The sequence below is a fragment of the Aspergillus pseudotamarii genome (genome assembly GCF_009193445.1).
Source record: "Aspergillus pseudotamarii strain CBS 117625 unplaced genomic scaffold BDV38scaffold_54, whole genome shotgun sequence".
Taxonomy (NCBI): Eukaryota; Fungi; Ascomycota; class Eurotiomycetes; order Eurotiales; family Aspergillaceae; genus Aspergillus; species Aspergillus pseudotamarii.
The window spans coordinates 50,699-74,451 of record NW_022475068.1 but is presented as its reverse complement, the minus strand read 5'-3'; the positions used below and the strand labels follow the sequence as shown (position 1 = coordinate 74,451).

The 23,753-nt window shown below is 48.5% G+C and overlaps 7 protein-coding genes across 7 annotated transcripts; 3 read left to right on the top strand and 4 right to left on the bottom strand.

Annotated features, from left to right (window-relative positions):
• Positions 1 to 144: 144 nt before the first annotated feature.
• BDV38DRAFT_255327 (putative succinate:fumarate antiporter (Acr1)) lies at positions 145 to 2,284 on the bottom strand. Its single transcript, XM_032055399.1, has 5 exons — positions 1,611 to 2,284; positions 1,510 to 1,557; positions 1,402 to 1,451; positions 1,144 to 1,342; positions 145 to 1,079 (listed from the first exon to the last, which is right to left on the bottom strand). Exons 1-5 carry the CDS (start codon positions 1,684 to 1,686, stop codon positions 466 to 468), a joined length of 987 nt encoding a protein of 328 aa, XP_031910448.1. The 5' UTR covers positions 1,687 to 2,284; the 3' UTR covers positions 145 to 465.
• Positions 2,285 to 4,476: 2,192 nt separating this feature from the next.
• On the bottom strand, positions 4,477 to 6,551 carry pex26. The gene is made up of 2 exons (XM_032055398.1): positions 5,765 to 6,551; positions 4,477 to 5,708 (listed from the first exon to the last, which is right to left on the bottom strand). The coding sequence occupies exons 1-2, from the start codon at positions 6,208 to 6,210 to the stop codon at positions 4,838 to 4,840; spliced, it is 1,317 nt and encodes a 438-aa protein (XP_031910447.1). The 5' UTR covers positions 6,211 to 6,551; the 3' UTR covers positions 4,477 to 4,837.
• Positions 6,552 to 6,806: 255 nt separating this feature from the next.
• BDV38DRAFT_273567 (ribonuclease H-like domain-containing protein) lies at positions 6,807 to 10,410 on the top strand (the record flags this gene model as incomplete). Its single annotated transcript, XM_032057694.1, has 7 exons — positions 6,807 to 7,041; positions 7,099 to 7,191; positions 7,245 to 7,471; positions 7,524 to 8,163; positions 8,219 to 8,668; positions 9,355 to 10,022; positions 10,108 to 10,410. 7 exons carry the CDS (start codon positions 6,807 to 6,809, stop codon positions 10,408 to 10,410), a joined length of 2,616 nt encoding a protein of 871 aa, XP_031910446.1.
• A 180-nt stretch (positions 10,411 to 10,590) lies between these two features.
• On the bottom strand, positions 10,591 to 11,422 carry BDV38DRAFT_162253 (cysteine-rich PDZ-binding protein). The gene is made up of 3 exons (XM_032051800.1): positions 11,162 to 11,422; positions 10,945 to 11,068; positions 10,591 to 10,857 (listed from the first exon to the last, which is right to left on the bottom strand). Exons 1-3 carry the CDS (start codon positions 11,327 to 11,329, stop codon positions 10,772 to 10,774), a joined length of 378 nt encoding a protein of 125 aa, XP_031910445.1. The 5' UTR covers positions 11,330 to 11,422; the 3' UTR covers positions 10,591 to 10,771.
• Positions 11,423 to 13,936: 2,514 nt separating this feature from the next.
• Positions 13,937 to 14,474, bottom strand: BDV38DRAFT_162236 (uncharacterized protein). Its single transcript, XM_032051798.1, has one exon. The coding sequence runs from the start codon at positions 14,359 to 14,361 to the stop codon at positions 14,017 to 14,019; it is 345 nt and encodes a 114-aa protein (XP_031910444.1). The 5' UTR covers positions 14,362 to 14,474; the 3' UTR covers positions 13,937 to 14,016.
• A 493-nt stretch (positions 14,475 to 14,967) lies between these two features.
• Positions 14,968 to 16,146, top strand: BDV38DRAFT_162238 (uncharacterized protein). Its single transcript, XM_032051799.1, has one exon. The coding sequence runs from the start codon at positions 15,191 to 15,193 to the stop codon at positions 15,974 to 15,976; it is 786 nt and encodes a 261-aa protein (XP_031910443.1). The 5' UTR covers positions 14,968 to 15,190; the 3' UTR covers positions 15,977 to 16,146.
• Positions 16,147 to 18,296: 2,150 nt separating this feature from the next.
• BDV38DRAFT_255316 (PT repeat family protein) lies at positions 18,297 to 23,456 on the top strand. The gene is made up of 2 exons (XM_032055397.1): positions 18,297 to 18,944; positions 19,018 to 23,456. The coding sequence occupies exons 1-2, from the start codon at positions 18,671 to 18,673 to the stop codon at positions 23,031 to 23,033; spliced, it is 4,290 nt and encodes a 1,429-aa protein (XP_031910442.1). The 5' UTR covers positions 18,297 to 18,670; the 3' UTR covers positions 23,034 to 23,456.
• Positions 23,457 to 23,753: the final 297 nt, after the last annotated feature.

The following is a 23,753-nucleotide window of genomic DNA, read 5'->3' as shown; positions in this document are numbered from 1 at the left end:
TTGTGTAGATGTGACTTGTCAACCGGGCTGCGGCGTTGTTTGTTGTCTCTGGAGTCTGCTGAGGGGAAGTCAGAAGCGGTGTGCTTGGACAAGTGGGGTCTTAGCGTTGGCCTTAGTTTCAAGGTCCTTCGGGGAGCCTACGCCGACATTTACCTAGCCTATTCTACAAACAATTGGTGTTAGTTCATCCGATTCGAGACAACTTGGTCCTGAATTTGTCTAATGTCTTCACTAGTTGAACATAGGAAAAGGTATAACAGCGAAACTAACAGAAGAAGAAAAAGAGCTATGTACAGTCCACGCTATAGGATCAGATCTGAACGGCGGTCAAAAAGCCCAGAAGATAACGATAATCATATGTACTGATGATGCAGAGATCGCATTGCAATCGAAAACGCCACCATGCTCATGGTATCAAATGCTTTCGAGAACACGCAGCGGCTACTCCCCCCAGGGGTGCCTAATTTACTCCTCGAAACTGCCTCCCACGAAGGCCCAGTTGGACTTTTCCAGCTTGCCCTTGAGGAATTCGTACACGGTGAAGGTGACGGCCTGACCAGGAGCCACTCTCATCACACGAGGTGTGATACCCTTGTAGAAAGCACGTGCACCTTCTTGCTTGAACATATCATTGGCGATAGCCATAATACGTGATACAGCTGATTGGCCGGGCTCAGCGCGGGTCTTCTGCAGTCTCGTCTTGATTGTGTCGATGGGGGCGTTGGAGAAGGGACCGACGGCACCGGAGATCAATCCGATCACGGTCGTCTGGTAAGAGGGGAGCTGGGTATCAGCGTACTCGGGCTGCCATCTTTGGAGCGCAGCCTTGAGCTCGCTGTATGCAGTGAAGTTGGCGGCCTGGTTTGTACCCTGTCGGAGGGCTGTCAGGGAGACACCACGGTAAAGAGCGCTGAACCCTTCTTCTCTGATTACGGTGAAAAGTGCATGCGGGGCACTGCGGTACTTGGGCGTATCGAGAGGGTCGGCCAAACTGTGATACTGTGCTTGCAAACGAATCTTGACGACTTCCATAGGGTTGACAACCGCTACAGCTTCGGTGACACCGGCAGATAGACCGGCTGTTTTAATGGAACTTGTCAGTTTTTCGGGAAATAGTAAACGAGGTGACGGGCGAGAACTCACCAAGGAAAGTTGCTTTACTTGTGACATGTCCCGTCTCCTTGTCCGCAAGCATTTGCTTATACCACTCATAGGAGGTGAAACGGATAGCCATCTTCGGAATAATACCTCCCAGGACAGCTCCTAGACCCTTGTAGAGACCCAGAGCGGTCTCCTTCTTCACAATCTCAACACCAGTGGCAACAAAACCACGGGGTTTTACCTACATTGTGGGAGTGCTATTAGCTGGGGTAGATGGTGCATAGTGGAAGTCAAACTTACGCCCGGGGCTCTGGCGCGCCGCGAAAGCTGCATCCGGACCTTAACGGTATCTAACCATGACAGTGAGCCATTGCCTCTCAAGAAATCTTGAATTGGGTGTTCCCGTACCTAGAGGATGACATACGAGCGCCTCCATCATTCCGGCGCCACCACCAGCTGTTTCATAATTTAGCACGTGCCGCCTTTGAGTTGAACAAAATGAACCCTACCGATCAAGTTCACAGCCGGAGAAGCCGGCTTCTTGCTATTGCCATTGCCTTTGCCTTGCGCACTCTTCGTCGACATGTTGGGCAATTGTGTATGTGCGATTAATGGACTGTTACCGTGTCAATTGAGTTGCGACGCCCTTCCAATGGGGGGGGATATAGTTGTCTAGGTCAATGCAACGGTATGGGGAGAACAACAGCACGCGGGAGGAAGAAGAACTAAAGATAAAGGAGGTCGAGAGGAAGATGACTCAATTGTCGTTCGAGCGCCAGGGACGACCTTTTTTTTTAATTAAAGAAAAGAATATCGACGATATCGGACCTTCACAGGTTGACGTTAAAATACGGCGAGATACGGAAGTATAGCTACTACGTCCCTCGGCACAACTGACCATAGGGTATTTAAATCGGTGGATAGGGAAAGGGGGGCCACACTCTGGGGTTAAAGGATTTAGAAATAATAATAGATAATTTTCGGGAATGGGGATCATTAAACGGGCTCGGGTCAAAGTGGCGGCTTTCTTTTTTAGACTTCTTGTTACAGCGAACCGGCCGTGTAGGAGCTCTGACGGGGAAGCGGAGGTAAGCTCGCTGGACGAGCGGAAGATACCCGCGATTCAACCGAATCACGACTAAAAAGATTCGCGGACAGAAGAGAGTCCATGCGACAAGGTTATTTGAGTAGAAGCGGAATTAAGTACAATCTACAAGCCTTCTTCGTGGGCTATCTTATAGATATGCTTTCTTTTTCACGTCCCCGTTGGTCGTGCCCCCTACAAAGCGCACATACATAGTATAATACGTTAAGTATGTCATCCCGAGGCATCGGATAAATGACTAGAAGCAACTTCTTCCGCAGTTCGCTGTCAAGCCCCAAGTGCGGTTCCCCCAGAGTGTGACCTCATCACCCTACACCAATGACATGGCGGAACCAACCCTAAAGTCTTCAGCCAGTCAATTCTTCACATGCTGAATGAGATATTCTGGCCACTGATGGTCAAGCTGCCGTCGTCACCTGGCAGGATCAGTGACTTAAGTGTGCCCTTTGGCTCCAGAAATGCTTGTGATTGATACCCTACCTGTACTCCGTACTACTAGTACCAAGCACTAGTAATACAACCTGGGGTTGGAGTCTCCTCACTCTGACTAACCCCATTGTCACGGGAGATGTCGGGCCAAGATGAGAGCTTCGTTCAGCCGAGGCTTTTACCCTTCTTAGTCTTATCCGACGGTGGCCCTACGACTGACTCCCTGCACGGAAGGCCAGGCCACCAGATACCAAGAAATTAAAGTCTGACTGCATTAGTACACTGGTAGATCAGGAGCGGTTAGGTATTTTTCAGCTTCAGATGGCTAAAAAGATAAGATTTCCTTGCTTCTTGATCTCTGCTTCGGGGTTAAAATTGAAGCGGCTGTAGGTTTCTTTCAGCAGCCTTGTCGCGGTACATGATTTATCCACGCCTCCTGACTATTTATCCCCTGCGATCTATACGAATTGGATGAATCTACGGGTCCAAGACTTTCACGTTTCAGGGCCAATACAACAAACAACTTTCACATGAAAGCTGAATACAGAGTAGCATATGATTACTCTGCATTGTTAATGTTCTCATAGCACCCATCATCATGTATCATGGGGAGTGAATATGCACTGATAGTATGCTGGAACGGAGCACTGTACCAACTCCGTGTATCCCTTTGTCAATCCCTGCGATATCCAATTCGTACTAGCTGCGAGGCCAAGCTCACTCAATGGCCGAAATAGGTAGTTGAAGATGATCCGATCCCGGCTCAGGATAACATGTATTTGGAAATATCAGTTACATTGATTGGGAGCCTGCAAGCGGCGAAGCTCAGACACCGCATTAAAACAGACAGCTAGTGCTTCCATCATGGCAAAATAGCCACATTGAACTATTAGACATGAGAATAGGAAATCCTGATTTGAAGTTATCAGTGCTTAGCGCCGTTCGTATAGTCAAGATTCGCAATCGAGACTCTTTATCATGATATCGGATTCTCTACGACATTCAATTACCCTCACACTAAACAACCTACAAGCATGAGCCAAATGCCACGATAGGGCGCCGGCACCTCTCAATCAACCCAATATAAATCCGGACAAGCAATACGAATCGCTGTCTCTGTATGCTTTGTCTTCAGAACGAGCCAATGCGCAACGGGCAATGACTGGACAGCCAGGACACACGGCCCGCATCCAGCAGATCCCAAGTACAACCCTCCTCCTCATCGGGATCGGCATCGTTTGCATGCTGGCTTACTAGGTACTTCCCGAGCGTCGCCAAAAACGGCGGCGTAATCCGACCCGAATGTAATATTCTCTAGTCCCCATTGGCGTTCATTTTCTTCATCTCCGGACTAAGCCTCCCGCCCCAGAAACTCACTCACTCACTGAACTGGCTCCCAGGCTATCTAGTTTGCTGGACAATTGCTCTTTTGCCGGATACCGCTGAACTCGAGCCCTGGAGGTCTGACGGGGATAGCCTATCGGATACGTACAAGGACGTGTTGAAGCAATTGGGTCTCAGCGTGCTCGCACACTTAGAATTGAGACTTATGTTGTCTATTTCCCATATAGCAAACGTTATACTGGGCATTGTATTCCCTATTCCATATCTCTAATTAGTCAGTAATAACTGATCGAGTCCAGACTGCGTTCTAGTCCTGTCTTGGCAGACTCCGAGGGAGAAAACTATTTGCTGTATGTTTCTGTCCGGTGAAGAGCACGGGTTTGGGGATCTCATTGTAAGCTATGTGGATGCCGGTTGACTTGTATGTTCAAGCGAAGACGTTCGCGTCGGATTTGATGTGTACGATTGAGCAGACTTGTGTTGTACTCTGTTTTGTGAGTTTGTTTCCGCGGTTATCTGGATGGGAATGAGGGTCTCGAGGGTTGTGAGATTTGCTTTGGTAGCGATAAAGTCACGAGTGCTGATGACATGGTGAACTTTATAGGAAAATTAGGAATGGATAGTGGTGGGCCATTTTTATTTCGATAAATTGATTTCGAAGTCGTGGCTATTGTCTTATAAATCGGTTCTGAATCGCACGTAAGTCTTGTAGGTAAATTTACAAAGGAGAAGAAACAATCCTATATAACATCGGCGGAAAAAGTCCAGTCTAGGTTTCCACCAGACGCCCGCATGAACGCCCATGTTTAGCCTTTAAGACAGCGACCATGGGAAATAGAAGAAACTAAGAACGTGCACCTAAATGTAGCTCACTTTCACACCCATTCCGACGGTTCCCTTGATTTTCTGCCATCCAGCTCCGGTAATTCTCTGGAGACGTTCCCGCACGCCTTGCCTGCTCAGTGCCACCAAGAGCCCCAGCAGGAATAAAAGCGTCCGGGCGAACGACATCGGGTTGCCGGCGACCGTTCTCGAGATATATCGCAACAGGTTGCGTAGCACGTTTGCCAATGCTCGCGTTTGTCCGGGCCGAGATACGGGCTTCTCCGGTCTCTTTTTCGAACCAGTGGGTGAAAAAGCAGCTCGATTGGATGACGTACTGCCCTTGCTACCGGACTGCTTCTCGCCCTTCCCTCTGCCCTTGACACTTCCGTTCGGGTTGGTCTTCTCAATACCGTAATCCACCTCACTGTTATCACGGGTATGTCCCTTCTGAGAGTGTTGAGCCGCAGCGGCCTCTTCCTCTGCCCTTTGGCGTTCCGCTTCCTGCATTTCTCTCTCTAGCTGAGCATCCTTCTCCCGCTGAAGCGCTGCGGCGCGCAGTTCGCCCTGCTCCCTCTCTTCCTTAAGCCCATCGAGGGTTTGCAAAAACATCTCTTTTCGCTCTTCATCGAGGACCTCACTGAAGTTAATGAATTCACTCGCATAGTCCCACTCTTCATTCCTAGGAAGAACATGGAGGGTGAAAAGCTCAATTATCCTAACCCGAGAGGTCAAATCCCTCGGCGTGTCGGTGCCGCCATTAACTCGGGCCTTAGATTGTTGATTGGGAGAGTTCTGCAAATGCTCGGCAATGTCCAGATTTGGTTGACCATATGATGAAAGATAGTGCTCGAGTCGCTGCTGATTGAGTTGCTGGGAGGGAGAATGGTTCAATAGCAATGTCGCTCTGCCCATAGTTAGTCACAATGGAACCAGACATAAGCCGGGGTAGGGATTACTGACAAATTATATACGACTTCCGCATCGACTGAGCCCTCGCGGCCTTTATAGCCCGTTTGAACAACTGTCTCCCAGATTTCGCCCTCGCGCACTTTGGTGGAGATAGCCTTCCACTCTTTCTGACCGAACGTTGCTTTTCCTTCCTCGGGTCCCAGGTCAAGTATTGCGCTCAGCAGTGTGATGTATAAATTCCAAACTTTGATCCTCACCGAAGCTTGTGCCATAGCAATCGGCGGTAGTGACTCGTTACCGTTGGCATATTGGTCGTCATTTGCCTGACTGGGTGCGAGGATGGGTTCAAGAGTGGTTAGAGTTTCTTGCAGCCGACGAGTTAAAAAAAGCTGAGAAGCTTTCTTGTAGGTTTTTGAGCAGATCTTCGAAGGCGAAAGGGACGATGTGGAGGTCGAGAGTTGCGACTGCGAGGCCGACACGGAATCGTCGGCGGCCATTGTTTCACCGCCAGCCGAGGATGCGATAGATGTTTAATGTGGGGATATGTGGTTCGCGTGGTGGTTACAATATGTGCAGTGAAGATATAAAGGCCCAATTCACGCTCAACTGTATCTCAGGGGTGGTTGGGATGCAGCTAACAGGAGGACGTGACACTTGACACTAACTTTCAGCTTGGACGGGTTGCAAGTCGGGGTTCCTTTTCCCTCGGCTCAATCTGATGTGGCCGAATCTGGGGTCTGATGTCACGGGACGGTGGATCTGCGCTGTCTGACAATACAACGATCGGGAATTATCCTATCTAATTGTGAGGCTTAACTGAACTGCAAGATAATTATATTCACATTGCACTTCCCTGAATTATATATACAAGGAACAGGAATACTGCAGCTTCATTAGAGAAATGAATTGAGACTCACATTACTGAGTGGACTGTGGCCCATTCCACGTGAAGGATACAAGCCGATCTGCTATTAATGTGACAGCTCAGCGGGCACCATTATACTACCTATTGAGCTAACCATTTTAAATCAAACTCCTGTATACTCATATCGACCAATTTTTTTTATTTCCACAGGCCTATGTGACAATCGAGATGGATATCACACCTAAAACCTTCCCCTTCTTCCTTCCCAGGATACTGGATGACCTAGCGTCTTGCAGTTTCGTTTCTATAGACTTTGAATTTTCGGGGATTGCGTGCTCTTCAAATTTGCCGAATAACAAAACGTCTACGCTGCAAGAGCGTTATGCAGAAATCAAAAAATCAGCCGATAAGTATCGAATAGTGCAAATTGGTCTGACAATTTGTCATGAAGATACTGAGTCAGGTAAGAGACGACTGTCCTCGAGGATTGAGTCAGAGGTATTAATAACCATAATTACAGGAACCTACATCCTCAAGCCCTTTAACTTATACCTGAACCCAATAATCGACCGTAGATTAGAAGTGGGAAGGGATATGTGCTTCCAAAGCGGCGGTATGCCTTCAAGTTTCATACTTGTGAGATAATAGAGCTAAGATCTATCGAAGCGGTTGAGTTTCTCTTGGAAAATAAATTCTGCATGAACTCCCTTTATAGTGATGGCGTTCATTATTTGTCACGAGAAGAAGAGACAATAGCCATAGCCAGGGCTGCTGAGAGGTATGGCCGTACCTCCGTGCGCAAAGTGATCGACGTTAAGGAGACAGAACATGACTCTCTGGCGTTCCTGGAAGCAGTACGACATCTGGTTGACGACTGGCTTGCGCTTGGCGAGGTAAATTGCCTTGATTTTATTATTGCTTTATTCCACAATATAACGTCGCTAGGCTCGTGAGGCTTATCTCAACATACCCCCACCAAAACGATACACCACGTCTCGAAAACCTAAGCTCATGCCATCAATCTTGAACAACTTTCAAAAGAGGCTTGTTCATCAGCTAATAGAGGTCGAATACCCCTCTCTAGTGACTATCAGTAGACCTGCTTTCATTCAAGTTATTGACTATGACGAAGACCGCGAGAAAGCTATCCGAGAGCAGAGGATGACTCGGGCACAAGAGCGAGTCTGGACGCAGATTGGATTTAGATGGATCGTGGAGGCGTTAACTGGTGGCGATCTCTCGCATCTTGATCCGTTTTGTTTTGGGAGCATAATGAACAGCTCGATAGCCGTGGAACCACAGGTTTCACTGCACGAGTTTTCTGACAACTTGCAGCAGCGCTTGAAATCTCATCGACCTGTGCTGGTAGGACATAACCTGTTCACAGACGTGGTATATCTTTATCGCTGCTTTTTCGGACCACTTCCGGATAAGCTGGATCAATTCCAAGCAATAATTCAAGAGATGTTTCCAATTCTGATGGATACAAAATACATGGCCACGCACGATTGCGGTTCTATCACACCCAAATCGTCTTTGAGTGAGATAAACGATAAACTCCTCCATATAAAGACCCCGAAAATACGTGCGGAAAATGCCTCGTCTTGTATTGTTGTTGCGTCAAGCTGATTCTTGACCAGGTGTACATGATCAGCATTCCAAGTACAACAGCAAGCGAATCGACCACGAGGCAGGCTATGACAGCCTGCTGACTGCTCAGATATTTATCAAGCTCTCCGCTCAGCTTCGTGACGGAGGCATCTCCAAGCTCCAGGAGCCGGCTGAATTGAAAGGCCAGCCGGATACTACGGGCTCGAACGCTACGACCTTGGCTGTTCCAGAAAGCCTGAGGGGCATTACAGAGAAGGAATCAGCAACAGGAAAAGAGGCGTTCAAGACATCAACGAGCACCAATCTTGGCACGAGATTTGATGCACTTGACGTTGAAGAGATTAACAACCAAGTTGGAAGCATGGCTCTCAAATCGTGTAAATCCAGTAGCTCCGTCGATATCACTCGGAAAGTCACCAATGGGGATTTAATACCTCGGCGAGATGCAGAGTTTTGGAAAGTCTACGGCAATAAGCTGCGTGTTTTTGGCACGGAAGAAAGAGTCTGGAATGTCGCCTAAGAGCCAGCGTCCAGCCAAGCATTGCCTAATTTGTAACCAGCAGGTCTCTCACGAGGATAATAATTTTTGCATTACGAAGTATACAGTAATGATATACTAGCCCATCTTTCTCATAGGGGAGAACATGATCACTCTCCCATAATCTACTATAGTTCGCGGACCCCTAAGCAAACAGTGTAGTAATGCTAGGGGATGTATGCAGCATCTATCTAACAGTACGCCTTGATTTTGAAGAAGGTACCGCTAGCGAAATCAGCCGCAAAAAGTACTCACTCTGAGCACCGGTAAATGATCGACTGGTCGTGGAGAATCTTAACACAGTGACGATAAGGAAAAGGTGCTGTGAAGAAGAAAAGGAAGTGAAAGGAACAGCGGGAAAAAATTTAAAGGACGAAAAATGGCCGGTCACCTGATAGTCTAACCTCCCCGGGCTTAGTGTTTCCGGTGCTCTCTCAGCGGACAGGTGACCGCCAACTTTTCTCGCAATATCGGCGTCGGACTGTTGACAAGCACGTCAGTATCCAGCAAACACAGTCGGCAAGATGTCGTCGGGATCCAATGGTGCCAGGCGCATAGCGTCTGTTCTGCGTACGTCTTTTGTCGATGCACCAATGGCCAATTATCGGCCGTACTGACTCTGTTTAGGGCCCTCGATTGCCGACCCCAAAGTGTGCAGAAGTTGTCAAGAGACGCTTGTTCGCCGCAATTATTCCTCGGCCGCTGCCCAGCCCTCTTTTGAATCTACCTCTACCGCTACAACCACCTTCCCCGTCGTGAAGCCCGTCTACACCATCAATGCCGGCGTGGCCCTATCCCGCCCCCCTCAGATTACCCGCGACCTCTCACAATTTGAGAAAGCATACTATTTCTACCAGAAGCGACTGAACGAGCGTTTGGCGCTTCCATTCACTAAATACTTTTATTTCAAGCGAGGAACGCCAGCAGACGAAGACTGGAAGCGTAAAATCCGGGAGCGCCAGACGCCTGCGCGTGATATCGGCAAGTACAATGCGTACTCGAAGGACGCATGGAACGATGAACTTCTCGTCGGATCCGTCGAGGCCGAACCGGAGCACCAGGTGGAGATGCTTGTGCAGGATGCGGAAGCCACAGTCAATGCCACCTCCCAAGATACTAGCAAGAAGGAGGAGATCCCCAGGCCATTCCCCCGAGTAACGGAGGCGGATGAGAAGAACGACCAGAGAAGCCTGAACCGGGCCCTCCAGAGGACACTCTATCTTCTGGTTCAGACTAAGGATGGCTATTGGAAGCTCCCCAGCTCTCCGGTGGAACAGGATGAAACTCTTCGACTGGTGAGTGCACCAGAGATTACCTACCCCTGTGTCTGTTCCCTTGTACTATGTTGGGCGTAATACTGATATGTCATGTAACGTACAGGCTGCTGAACGTACCCTTGCCCAAGCCGCCGGTGTTAACATGAACACCTGGATGGTGGGCTTCCACCCCGTCGGCCACCACGTCTACAACTTTAGATACCCGAGGGCCGATACGGCTAATGGCACAGAGCATCTGGGCGAGAAGACTTTCTTCATGAAGGCTCGAATTATGGCTGGACAGGCTGATCTGGCCGCCAACACGCAGAACCTCAAGGACTTCAAGTGGCTGACCAAGGAGGAGATTGCGCCTTATGTGCTGCCACAGTACTACAGCCACATCAAGAACATGTTGGCTGAGCGGTAAATAGTTGGTTAAACAGGGTGTACAGCTTATTAGGTATCTTTTCTGAGAATGATTAGATCCTGTGCTGGGATGTGGAAGGTGTGTACTGATAAACTGAGCGATTCGATCCACTGAGAGGTGCCTATGCCCGAGATGGGCCAGAACTGCATATACTATTGTATGTCATGTATAACTAGCATTTGAATTATCATATTATTATTCGCAATTCATCTTCAGCCTCGCTGGTGTACAGTATCAACAGAGCCCAAAACGCCATGCAATATATATTTAGCCCATACCCAAAGTAAACAAGGTAGTATAACCAACTTCACGAACAACCCAGCAGAAGAGGAAAATCACCTAACGACCCGAACTCATCCAATTACTTCAGGTTAAACTTCTGCCCCTGCACGATAGGCTGGTCCTTCTTGGACTTCCCGGTCATACTCTTGCCGCACATTGGACAAGCTATGATATCAATTAGCAACCCCCATCACCATAACATTTAGGACAAAGCAAGACATATAATGAAAATAATAAGGAAAAGAAACGTACCATTTTTCTGATACGCACACCGCTGACAGAACTTCCGCCCCTGCTCCGTCTTCGTCTTACAGTTCTCACAAGAAGACGAATAAGCAGCATAAGGATTCTTAGCCTTCGAGCTAAGCAACTTGCTCTATATCAATTTACCATGTCAGCAAGCACTCTAGCCAAACGCAAATCCACAAATCCGCAGAAAATAGAAGAACAAAGATAGGAAGAAGCATACCTTCCCAATACCCGTATTCCCTAACGTCGGCTTAGACTTACTACCTTCTCCACCGCCGCCTCCCACAGAGGTCGATGGCGAACCATAGTACATCTCACTTTTGCGTTTGACGCCGGGAGTAGCTAGTTCGGTGGATTTGAGTTTCTTTTGACATTTTGAGCAGACCATTCTCGTTGTTCTTCTTTTCTTCCTTTTTTATTTTAGATTTCTGGGTTGCTTCAATGGTTGTTATTGATGGGTTTGAGTATTGTTAGTATGAAATCCATGGTATTCCCGTTTGGGGTTGGAGTTGTATCAAGTGCCAAGACAACTAACCAGTAATAAGTGGTCGGGAACATGACGCATTTCATGCCTTGGAAATCAGGCATTAATGATAGAATGGTATGTCCTCTACACGGAGAATATGATGCCAACAATGGGTTGCGAAGCTGGCTATCGCTTACTGTGGATTACATCACTAGTACAGAATCATATCGGTGTTCTGACATGGTTCTTCATCTGAACAGTGTTTGATTATCTACACCGTATGTGTTAATGATTGTACTTGGAAGTGACATGGCTGCCATGAATGATATAGCTGAGTCTATAGAAATTCGAGCCCCTACTAAGAGTAAGATCATCGTATATGTGATTAGCTTGGCGTCTAAATTTAGTATTTGTTATTGAAGTAACAAAGAAATAACTTAACAAAGGAACAAGACGTACATGGTAGTTGGTACTTAGTAGCTGTGTTTGTCCAATAGTGTATTTAGAACGATATATAAACATAGTTGGCTATGTCGGCTATTACCGACGACATGTACAATCGTAGGTCTCTTTTGAATATTCTAGCTCTGGGCGATAATCATGCTGGGCTCTAGTCTATGTAGTTGTTAGGTCGTACTGCAAGATCTTGTTTGGACTGTAAATGTCTCGCGAACTCGAGCAAGAGATATACTTGCAATGGAACCATAGCCGGGATGGATTTGCATACATATAAGCACTTGGTAGGGCTTTGGGATAAGTGTTACTATCTGTACTTTCTGTATAGATTACATGTTTAGAATATGCCTAATTTGCTCTCTTTTTCTTTACTACTGGCGATTGATGATGACATGATTAATGAATTATCCTTCGCAGCTTGATGGGCTAAGTCACGGCTACAGAGTGTTCCGTATAATTTTCGTATTTATGTCAAAGTGCAGTTATAAGCTGAACTATGAAGCATAAAATAAGAGATTGGCCGAGATCAAAGTTTGAACAGAAGGGCTGAAGAGCTGAAGGAGGAGTCGTATGTAACATGGCTTGGATCGCGTAAATGTACTGCTGATCCACCGGTTACTTGCGCCCGACACAGCCACGGTCCACAAAGCCGAGACTTGCAAAGCACCAATAAAATAGATTAGAAAAAGATATTGGGGAACGTGGGTATAATGCAATGTTCATGATAAGTTAAAGTTGCTTCTATGAGTAACTGTACTGCAGTTTTATTTGTGTTGATGTCTTGAGCTAGAGCGGTTGGATTTATCAACGGACACCCCCAGCCCTAATTTGGATTCTTGAAAAAGCAAACAGTGTAGCATATTGGCCCGGCCTTGCATATGCTCACATCAATTTAGGCCTATATGCAGCATCTTCCCCGAAGTTGTTTCAATTAACAAACAACCAATATGCCTGAGTTAGGGAGTAATGGATTGAAAGGGCAATGTCTGGCGATAAGGGACGAAGTTATTTCTAAAATGGCTATAAATAGTTGATAGACTGTAAACATTGGTGATTGTACTTAGAGGGAACAGGGCTTATGGTGACAAAATGTCACCAATTTTTTTTTATCCCGAGGCCTGAGTGCAATCTTACCCTAAGTTGCGGTAACGTCAATAAATCGAAGGAGAGTATACCAAGAGAAGCTACGGCAGCCCACTCTAGGTGCCTATCGCCGTTCAAGAATTTTGTCAAGGTGGTGGGCAGGAAACGCATAATGACCACACCCCGTGGAGTTTGCCCGCATTCGCATGATGCCAGGTTCCATGGTCTAGACGAGTCTCTAAAAGCTCACGCAATCGAGATCCTTGTACCATTTGGCATTATATCGCTGAACGCTGGTGCTAGAAGCCGAAGAATATTTTGTTCACGAGTCAAGATATAAGCATTGGGAATTGGATTGTGTAGTAATTACATATATTGAATGCTATGGGCCAATATTAAGTATGCAAAGTCAAGCTTTCCTACGGGCAATTGGGCTGGCTGTATTGCTCAGGCATACGATTTCATACCTATGAGTTGGAGAATAGGGATTTGATTAGAATGCGATTCAACTCTAAAATATACAAAAACAAGCTATAGTGCTTCATTTGGATATTGACTAGCAATCACCTTTCCTATGCAAGTAACCATACTTCTCTTGGAGAGAGGTGTGTGTGTCTGTAGGTTTGGCCTGGACTCTCCGGCAACCCCAACTCTTGGAGATTTCCTACACGAGAGACGCACAACGTCATGACCAAATAGGCAGGTCTGAGGAATTTCTATAGATAGATATCTCAAGAAGAGGAGGAAAAACATCAATGCGTCCATTCACAAGGGAGTAAGTACGTATGGCGCAGGTGCCCATCGCGCATTGTGAGTGGAGTGGCAAACAGGGCAATTAAATAAACACTTTGTCCCACACCAACTACTTACAACAACACTAAAAGTACTACTACTTTCTTTAACTCTCATCCACCGCGGGCCTTCCGTCCATTCTCCATTTTCCCTTTCAGCTCTCTTCTGAGTTCTCTGCTGGGTCCCCAGAACTAGCCACAAGTGTCGGGCCAATACATCCTGAACTATTTCGACTTATTTTCCCTTTCGACTTCTGTTTCAGCTGCTTTGGACCAACATTATCCCCCACAACTCACCACTTGCGTGGACTGCTTATCTCCCAATGATGCAGCATTTGACCCGCCACTCCTGAACTGGTCTGCAGCCCATCCGCTGCAGAACCGAACATGAAAAGCAAATATCGTCAGAGAAACCAAATCATGATTTCTACACACAGAGGACAGAAGTTTAAAAAAAAAAAAAAGGAAAAAAAAAAAAAAAGAAAAAAAAGAAGAAAAAAAAAAAAAAAAAAAAAAAAAAAAGAAGTGTTCGAATAACAGAGTTCGAGGAATGTCCAGCGCGTCGGAACCGTCAGAGGAATGAGAACATGTTCCAGCAGAGTGGTTCTTCTCCCCGTTGGACATTTCTACTGCTTGGCTATTTTTCCGCCCTGATTTAGGGGGGCAAAGTGTCTCTGCCTCGACTTTATAAATCAGCCCCCATGGCTCAATTGCCACGAATAGTCCCAAGCTTTTGAGATCCGACCTTGCATGTTACCGACAACTTTGGTCATTGTGACCCTATCCCGTCTCTGTGGCTTAAATGTTTGGTTTCTTATTGCCATTGGAGCCTTTCCCTTGATGCCGATCTATGCGCGGCTTTCCACCATATCTAGCTTTCAACGTTATTCTTTCTTTTTCGATTGACATTGAAACATTTGTACTTGTTGTTTTATTTATCTTCGTCTCCTTTGATATTTATACTCTTAAGCCCATTGCTTCACTTTTGCATCGTTATCCAGTCTAGACTTCGGCCCGTTTTCACTTCCTGCATCTGGGTACTTACTCAATCCATACTAGGGCCCTAAAAAGTGCCAAGTTGGATTTGGATGCTTGAAGGACAGAACTCCCTTGCTTCTGGTCTTGGGGCACCGGATACCCGCCATCATTAACACCTTACTTATTGATAGTCTCTCTCTTCTCCTTTCTCGTGTTACACTCACTCGGACCCAATTTTCTATGCTCACGCTGCTAAAGAATCCGGAAACCGCGTGTGTAGCTTGTCGGCGCCTCAGAAGCTGACATTAGAGAATTAGGGAAAAGGCAAAAGAGCCAGGACTCTATCACTATTTTCTTTTTATTTCTCCACAAGGGCAGTGAGCAACAGGGTCAAATTGATTGTCACAAAAAGGACGAAGGAAGGAGGATTTCCCTTTATAAACCGACTGGACCGTGTGGTCTTTTAAGGAACAATATGCCTCCAGCCAGTTCGTCGTTTACGGCATTGAATTTGCCAGAAACATTTTCTCTCCCACAATGCATGGAATATTTTACCCTCACCGCTGGTCCCAATACCGATCTCTGGAGGAAGCCCCCAAATGGCGACACATCCACAGCACCCATTGTATTCACGTCACTGCGAAATCCATTTATACTGGCGGAAGTGACTGTTAGTGCGGACTGGGAAATGGAATGGGATCAGGGTGGTCTGGTGATTTTTGCCGGAGCCGCACCGCAATCCTGCTCGTCCGAAAGCGTCCCATTGGATTCCGCAACGCGATCGAGTCGCTCGGGATACCCCCAGATCGCACGACCGTGCAAATGGGTCAAGGCGGGTATGGAGTTTAGCTCGGGCACCCTCAACGCCTCTTCGGTCAGTGCAACTGCGGATGGAGCCGATTGGTGTCTTTCACCGCTCAGCCTCCCTGACAGCGGGCCATCAACTGTGCAGTCGCTGCGTATCAAATTAGAGCGGATCGGCAACTCCCTCTGGATCTGGTACCAGATCCCATCCGCCCTTCCCTATGCCCTGACGCCGAGCGCAGTGAGCAGCACGTGGAAGAAGCTACGGGAGGTGACATGGTTCTTCTACGGCGTTGAAGACAAGTTTATCCATGTCGGAGTTTACGCGAGTCGGCCGAATAACATATCTCGCAACAGCACCATGTGGGAGATGATGAACGGTCCGATCTTGAGCGAGTCTGCAGTCGGCTCTCAGGACTCTTTGGTGGTTGAGTTCGAAGATTTAGAGATATACTAACGACGCTTGGCCCTTCACGCCCGATAACATTCCATCTGTGTTTCTCCCTTTGCAATTTAATCAGCGCGGCCACGACCCACGAATGGCTTATGAACCCACGACTCTATGTTTTGCGCCGCTGGTTGGGCTCAACATGTTGAGTCATCCTTTTTTTTTTTTTTTTTTTTTTTTTTTTTTCGATATTTGTCTTGAGGATACGGTGTCAGGCATACAGAGGAGCATGATGAGCGTACAGGTGTTTTCCTATCATTCTGTTCCATAGTTTTTTTTTTGATGTATAGCGTTCCCTTTGAGATTGAATTCAAAACTTCGTCTTGATCTTTTAATATCAACTTGATTGGACACCGACAATTCTGATGACAGACCGGCTACCCCTGGGGATGAGTCAAAGCAAAGATCCGTGACAAAAGATCATAGACTATAGTTAATTTGTTGAATATGCATGATCTGCAGCGGGGTTCACGAGAGAGCATTGATCCTCGTTGGAAAATGACAATTTGGGGCCAGGGTGAGGCAAAGGGCAGGAAAGTTCAGTCGTTTATACTTCGGCCAGACGATCACTGGGCACTAAACCCAAGTGAGTAGCCAGCGCAGAAGGATAAAGTTACGTCCATTGAAAAACATCATCCTCGGAATAGAGTTGGTTAGGCTGCAATGGGACTAGACGGAGCTCACATCACTACATTGTCACGGGGTAAGGGTATATCATAAATCCAATGCCTCTTGGGAAATTGCTACGACGGGTGGAAAGCAGGAGGTTGTTACACCGCAGGGAAATAATTACCGAGGGACATAAAAATCATTCCACGGCTCTGGAAGCAGTGGTTGCTCCACTGAGTCACCCAAGGGATGGGGGGGGGGGGGGGGGGGGGGGGGGGGGGGGGGGGGGGGGGGGGGGGGGGGGGGGGGGGGGGGGGGGGGGGGGGCCAACACCGCAACGAAGAAAAGACAACAATGACATTCGCAATTGGTATACTGGATTTCTATGACATAATAATTGGTATAGGAGGGTGGACGACTGGCAATGATTTGATATTCTACTGGTTCTAGCACATTCAGACAGGTAGGATTGGTTATCGGTATCAACCATTTCTTGAGGAAGCCGAGGGATTGTGATAAAAAAAAAAAGAAAAAGGCAAAGCAAGAGAGGAGTCCAATCTCGATGTCCCGCCTTAGTGCTGCAGATGTAATTTAGATTGCATCGCCCCGGTTTGCGGCATGAGTCTCCAGGCGGACAAGAATCGTAGGCACGTAGATCTTTGAGGATTGGACCATGTCGTCGTATTTCCAATCCCTTCCGAGAGGATGATATGATTTTCGCAGTTTATAGTGAGCCGAGTGGAGTCCGTAGCGGAGGGCGACTAAACCAGATGGAGTAGAGGAATAATGGTGCCATGACTGCACTATGAGTCTAGTCAAGATAGTTCTCCACTGTGTTTTTTTCTCCTACGCGATCCGGCAAGCAGAATTTTAATTTCTATTTGTTCGTCTTATGAAAATTTCCCTCATCAGCCGACGAGAGGATGATCTGATTTCGGCCAATGTGCACAACATCCGTTATCATTGCATATGGCGCTGTACATCACCAAGGCAATAACTGGCTAGATATTTACCCACTGCCTACTAGTACTAAATCTGTTTAAGAACATATTTTATGCTGTTCCCGTGATTGGCGCCGTCCACTCACCGCATTTTCCAGTCGGTAACCAGTGACGTACAGAGTCGATGGGATCACGCAGGCATCGAAGATCTGCAGATAATTTTAATGCGTGCCCTCCATGCGAACCGTCCGGAGGAGTAAGCAATGTATCTAGGTTTTGTCTATCTTCCAACATGATTCAATTGGTGATATCTTCAGATTCATTGAACGTGGTCCCTGCATTCCTCGTATCAGTTCTCCTTCATGAATAGAGCGCTTTTATTCTTGATTCTTTTTCGTTTTCTTCGTAAACATTTGTCTCTTGACTCTATCCCCCTCCCGTAAAGCTTATGCTGTATATATCCATGCGACATAGAAGAACGAATTAAAAAATGAAAAAGCAAAAGCAAAACAATCCCCCATCCCAGACGGGAGTGAAATCAGTATCACTGTGACAACTACTTTGCTGCCCCGCCAAACTAATCCCTAAGTTAACGGCCATTCGGCCACTAGCGGGAGTTCAGTCCCTCCATCAGTCGACCTCACTAACCATCTTCGTCCGAAATTCTCCCTCCTCCATCCTTGAGTGGGGACCCTTCTGTTTTTTTTTTTTTATTATTTTTTCCCTTTTCCTTTTCCTTTTCCTTTTTTTTTTTATGTTACCCATGATTGACTCTGTCTTTCTCCTTTCCTCTCTCCTTTCTCTCTTCTCCCCCTCCTCAACTGATTAACTATCTTACTATTATCATACATCTCTGTCCCAATTGTGAGATTGGTTTGATCATCAATCAAACTCATACATCTCTGATCTGACCAATCCCACCTCTACCGCCCCTCCAGAGTTTCACCTCCCTTACCTCTCGCAACCCTATTACCCGATCCAATTGTCTGGGAGGCCTCTTCTCGTTTGGTTCTTCGTTTCCTTTTATTTTCTGTATATTATTCCATCGATCCACTCGGTATCCCTGTTGTGTAATTGTTCCTTTAAAGCCTCTTTTGCGCTTTGATCTGTTGTTTGATACTTAACGACTGTTACGACCTTGACGATCACAACAATGGTGGAATCCATTACTGAGACTGTCACCATCTCTGTCCGTCGTCCGACTGATACCCCTACCATCTTCGTCGCCGGTACCTTCTCAGAACCTCAATGGGAGCCATTGGAACTGAGCGTTAAGACGATAGAGGTCGAATCGGAATTAGACCCGGGCCTCTACTCGACCGAGTACCTGTTCTTCCGGGATTTCCAGCTGGCTCCGGGGCAATACCAGTACAGATTCCGAGAAGGCGCGACTGGCTCGTGGTTTCACGATGAGTCTGTAAAGAACGGTAAGTTCGATTCGGCTTTTACGTAATGATCTCGGGAATAGCAGCATGGCTAACCAATGCTTTGGAATCATAGCTTCTGGAACGGAGGGCCTGGTCAACAATTATCTTACCGTCAAGCCTGCGGCCGAGCAGGAGACTCCGGTCCAGAATGGTGCCAGTGACAAGGCGGAGGAGAGCACAAAGGAATCTGAGTCTGAAGCTTCGACAAAGGCCCAGCCGGTAACAAATGGCGTCCACAAGTCGAATGGTGTCAATGGAGACGCTGGGCACGAAGCCCCTGTGGCCGATGAGTCTCCCGCCGAGGATCAGCAGACCGAACAAGTCCCCGAGAAACCTGTTGAGACTGATGCCAAAGCAGAGACCGAGGCAGAGCCGAAGGAGACTCTTTCCAATAGCACTAAGGAGCCAGAAGTCAACGGAACTGAACCCACCGCGCAAATCTCCGAGAGCAAGGAGGAGCCCGTGGCCGAGGAGAAGTCGGAGCCGGTGGTAGAAAAGCCCGAGGAGAAGGTGGCTGAACCTCAGGCTGCGGTGGAGAAGGAGGACACCAAAAAGAAGCCCGAAGAAGTTCCAGTCATCTCTACCCAGGAGGAGACGCCGGTCGTGAATGGCGATGCTAAGCTCGAGGCTGAGAAGCAACCGAAGGAATCCCAGCCGCAGAAGGTTGCCGAAGAAGCACCAGTGAAACCCGAGGAGCCTGCTTCTGAGACATCCACACCCGAAGTCACGGCTAAAGAATCCCCCGCTCAAGAATCGAAGACCGAGAAACCCATCGCCACCGAGTCCACTGCAGCTGAAACCACTACAGAGCAGCCCGTCACCGAAGCACAACCGACAGTGGAGGAGACCCCAAAGGAGCCCGCCACAGAGCCTGCCGAGACAAAACAGGCGGAACTTACTTCTGAGGAACCCGCCAAGGAGGATCCGACCCCCGAAGAACCCAAGGAAGCTCCCACCGCGGAAGAGCCAGTGAAGGAATCCGTTAAGGAGCAGACGGTACCGGAACAGCTCAAAGAGACGGTCTCCGAGAAGCCCGCTGCTGAAGACGCCGTTAAGGAAGAGATCCCCGAAGAACTGAAGGAGGCATCCGCCACCGAGAAGCCAGCTGAGAAGCTTGACGAGTCGGAGAAGGCTCCTGTTCAAGAGGAGATGGTGGTGGAAGAGCCTAAGGAGACGACCAAAGAACCCGTCAAGGAAGAGACAACTCCTGTAAAGTCGGAAGAAACAGCCGCCACTGAAACGCTTGTGGCTGAAGAGCCCGCTGTCGAAGAACCGGTCGAGGAGAAGTCGGCGCCGGAAGAGCCTAAGGACACATCCACCGCTGAGCCAGCCGTTGCGGAAGAACCAGTGAAGGAGACCGCTAAGGAAGAGCCAGTCCCTGAAGAGACCTCTGAGCCTGCTACCTCTGAGCCAGCCGTTGCTGAAGCACCAGCGAAGGAGCCTGTCAAGGAAGAACCGGTCCCTGAAGAGACCTCTGAGCCAGCCGTTACTGAAGAACCAGTTAAGGAGACTGTCAAGGAAGAGCTAGTCCCTGAAAAGACCGAGGAGCCTGCCACTGAGCCTGCCGTTGCTGAAGAACCAGCGAAGGAGCCCGTCAAGGAGGAGGCAGTATCAGAGGCATCTAAGGAGACACCTGTTGAGGAGCCTACTACTAACGACACTGCTGCTCAGGATAAGCCGTCTACCAAGGAAACTGTTGCTGAAGCGGTGAAGGAGGTCCCCGTTGTCGAAGAGTCTAAGGAGACTCTGTCCACTGCAACTCCAGACGCTCAGGGATCAGTTGCTCAAGAACTCACTACCGAAACCTCTGCCACTGAAGATGTCCCCAGCGAATCCACGAAGGAGGCAGGCGCCGAGAAGGCAGTGGAAGAGCCAACCGCGGAGAAACCCACAACTGCCGATGTTGTAGCAGAGGAACCAGCGAAGGAGACAGCAACAGAAAAGACCGAAGTCGAGAAGCCTGTCGTTGAAGCACCTGTTGAAGCCGGTTCCGAAGCACCGGCAAAGGAGTCTGTTCCAGAGAGCACTACGGCTGAGGCTGCTGTCGAAACGGAAGAATCGCAACAGCCTGCCGAGGAAACTTCTGAGCCAGCCGCCCAAAAGCCGGTAGAAGAGACCAAGGCTGAGCCTGCTTCGGAAGAAACCACTACGAAGGAAGAGGTTGCTCAATCCTCTGTCGAGGGAAAACCCGCCGAAGAGGTCGCACAGGTGTCTTCTGCGGAAGAAAGCGAGAAGGCTGTTGCCGAAGCCACCGAGGAAGAGGGAGTTCCAGAGGAAACCTCTGCGAAGGCGCCTGTTGAAGTGGAGGCTACACCTACTGAGCCTGTCGTTGAAGAAACAACCGCTGAGGAGCCAGCTAAGGACTTGACGAAGGAGGAACCGGCTACACAGGAACCTGTCTCTGAAGTGCCCACTGCTGAGGATTCGACAACGAGGGAGGCAGCTGAGGAACCCATCAAGGCGTCAGGCCCTGAAGAGGTGGTAGAAGAGCCTACAGCGGAAGAAAAACCCGCCGAGGTCACCGAGCAAGAGACTAAGGAGCCAGTCACCGAAGAATCTAAGGAGGTGAAGCCTGCTGCTGAGGAAGCGACTCCCGAAGAGCCCGTTAAGGAAACTCCCGTTGTTGAGCAACCAGCTGAGTCCGAGCCCGCCAAGGAAGCCGAACCCGTGAAGCCCACCGTAGAGGAGCCTGTTAAGGAGCTCGCTACTGAAGTGGCTGCTGTCCAAGAGCCCACTCCTGTCGAGCAACCTGTTGAGCAGCCTGCTGCTGTCAAGGAATCTGTCGCTGCTGAGCCTTCTACGGAGGAGCCTGTTGTGGAAGAGCCCGCCAAGGAATCTGAGCCCGCGACTGAATTGTTGTCTACTGAAGAGCCCACCACGAAGCAAACGGCCGAACCTGAGCCAGTTGAGCAGCCGGTGGCGGAAGAAAAGTCTGTAGATGACTCCACTGGAAAGCCAGCAACTGAGGAGGCAGTGACTGAAGAACCGGTCCCAGAACCAGCTGAGAAGGCCGTGGTTGCCGAGACGCCTGCTACCGAGGAGGTCGTTGAAAAGGCCTTTACCGAAGAGCCTGTCAAGGAGCCTGTCTCGGAGGAGCCGGTCGCTGATAAGTGTGCTGAGCAGCCGGCTTCGTCGAATGTGGTCGAGGAGACTGCTGAATCTTCTAAGGCTGTTGTCCCTGAGGAAAACACCTCGAACGAGGTTGAGCCTACTGTGTCGCAGTCCCATGAGGAGAAGCAGGAAGAGGCGACTGAGCTACCTAAGGAGGAGACTGTTGCAGCTGAGCCTGTGGCTGTTGAGACCTGTGCTGAGCAGAAGGCCTCAGAGACTGAACCTGAGGTTGCACCCAAGGCTGAAGCTGAAGAGGCTGTGACCACTCAGAAGGAGGAGCCTACCAGCGAGCCAGCAGCAGCAGCAGCAGCCCCTGCTGAGGCTGAGAAGGAGGAGCCTGTATCGGCTTCTTCTGGCGAGTCTCCTGTTGAGAAAGAGAGCACTGAAACAGCTGAAGTCATCCCTGAGGCTACGAAGGAGGATGCTCCTGAACAGGATGGAAAGGATGGCGTCTCAGCCGAGCTGATTGGTGCCGGTACTGCGGTGGCAGCTGCTGCCACCGCAGGCGCTGTTGCCGTAGGACTGGCTGTTTCATCCCACAAGGACAAGGAGCCAGAAACCGCGTCTGCGGATAAAAGCTCCAAGTCTGTGGAAGAGTCTCAACCCAGCAAAGGCAAGGACGAGGCTGCCAGTCCTGCTCCTGAGTCTCAACCATCAGCCAGTAAGGAAGCACCATCGCCTACTTTGAAGAAGCCTGAAACTGATATCAATGAACCACGTTCAGGATCCGAAGAGCCAGCTGCGTCAACTAACGAACCATCCACTTCCGCCGGGCCCACTACTGCGACAGAAACCACTGCTGACAAGGCTATGGCTCAGAAGGGTGACACCTCTCGTTCTCCAAGCCAGACTCGGGCCGTTACTCTCAGCAATGCCAAGAATGATGGCTGGTTGAAGGTCATCCTTCGCGCCGTCTTCGTCAACTTCTTTGGAGCCATCTTCTCTCCTTTCCGCCGTCGCCCCAGGAACGACCAGTAAATCTGCAGTGTGAATATTCCTCGCACTTCTTCCATGCATATCATCACCGACTCCTATGGGATTTGAAAGTGTGTCCTTGACTCTTTGTTACTAATTAATGCATCTGTTTAGCATGCATATACCCGGCTTTGTTGACCAAGCTTCTTGTCACTCATTTTGCTCGCCTTAATTTGATTCCCCTGTATTTGACTTGTGTGCTTTATCAATTCAGCTTATTGTTATCTGTCCTGTTCATTTTATTTCTCCTCTCCAGAATGTGTCGATTATTGTCCGCGAGTCTGTTGTGCCAAAGCTGATAGTAGTTAACAAAACTTGTTTTGTTTTGCCGTCGATTTACGTTTACCAGTATGTAGTGATGCGATTATGATTGATGATAAATGAAGATTGAAGATTATTTCAACGGGTTTTGTTCTTGGACTGTGTCTACTCCTTCGGATAAGCCTGCTCCTATCACATCAACGAATTGAATACGGTCAATCCGTAACAAAATTGCAAGAAGATAGAAGAGGTAGCAACCAGGAGATAAGCTGTTGAAATGCAAACATTCAAGTAACTGAAAGATGCCCATTCTTCCTAGCGAATCCTGTCTCCAAAAGTCATATCCAACTTGGACACAACTTCGTCCCGCAACGACTTCATAGGTTATTTGATCCTTTGGCCTGCCCTAACATCCATTCTCGTTCATACACTGCGCGGCTCTTAAGTTGGTGGAGATCTACA

Bases quoted from the DNA above. Each gene is read 5' to 3' on its own strand.
- BDV38DRAFT_255327 (XM_032055399.1), bottom strand. From the start codon at position 1,686: ATGTCGACGAAGAGTGCGCAAGGCAAAGGCAATGGCAATAGCAAGAAG. The intron at 1,558-1,610 runs GTAGGGTTCATT...ATTATGAAACAG, and splicing joins TCCGGCTGTGAACTTGATCG to CTGGTGGTGGCGCCGGAATG. The intron at 1,080-1,143 runs GTGAGTTCTCGC...CCATTAAAACAG, and splicing joins AAGTAAAGCAACTTTCCTTG to CCGGTCTATCTGCCGGTGTC.
- pex26 (XM_032055398.1), bottom strand. From the start codon at position 6,210: ATGGCCGCCGACGATTCCGTGTCGGCCTCGCAGTCGCAACTCTCGACC. The intron at 5,709-5,764 runs GTCAGTAATCCC...AACTATGGGCAG, and splicing joins GCGGAAGTCGTATATAATTT to AGCGACATTGCTATTGAACC.
- BDV38DRAFT_162253 (XM_032051800.1), bottom strand. From the start codon at position 11,329: ATGGTCTGCTCAAAATGTCAAAAGAAACTCAAATCCACCGAACTAGCT. The intron at 11,069-11,161 runs GTATGCTTCTTC...AAATTGATATAG, and splicing joins GGAATACGGGTATTGGGAAG to AGCAAGTTGCTTAGCTCGAA. The intron at 10,858-10,944 runs GTACGTTTCTTT...TTGATATCATAG, and splicing joins GTGTGCGTATCAGAAAAATG to CTTGTCCAATGTGCGGCAAG.
- BDV38DRAFT_162236 (XM_032051798.1), bottom strand. From the start codon at position 14,361: ATGTCCAACGGGGAGAAGAACCACTCTGCTGGAACATGTTCTCATTCC.
- BDV38DRAFT_162238 (XM_032051799.1), top strand. From the start codon at position 15,191: ATGCCTCCAGCCAGTTCGTCGTTTACGGCATTGAATTTGCCAGAAACA.
- BDV38DRAFT_255316 (XM_032055397.1), top strand. From the start codon at position 18,671: ATGGTGGAATCCATTACTGAGACTGTCACCATCTCTGTCCGTCGTCCG. The intron at 18,945-19,017 runs GTAAGTTCGATT...TTGGAATCATAG, and splicing joins CGATGAGTCTGTAAAGAACG to CTTCTGGAACGGAGGGCCTG.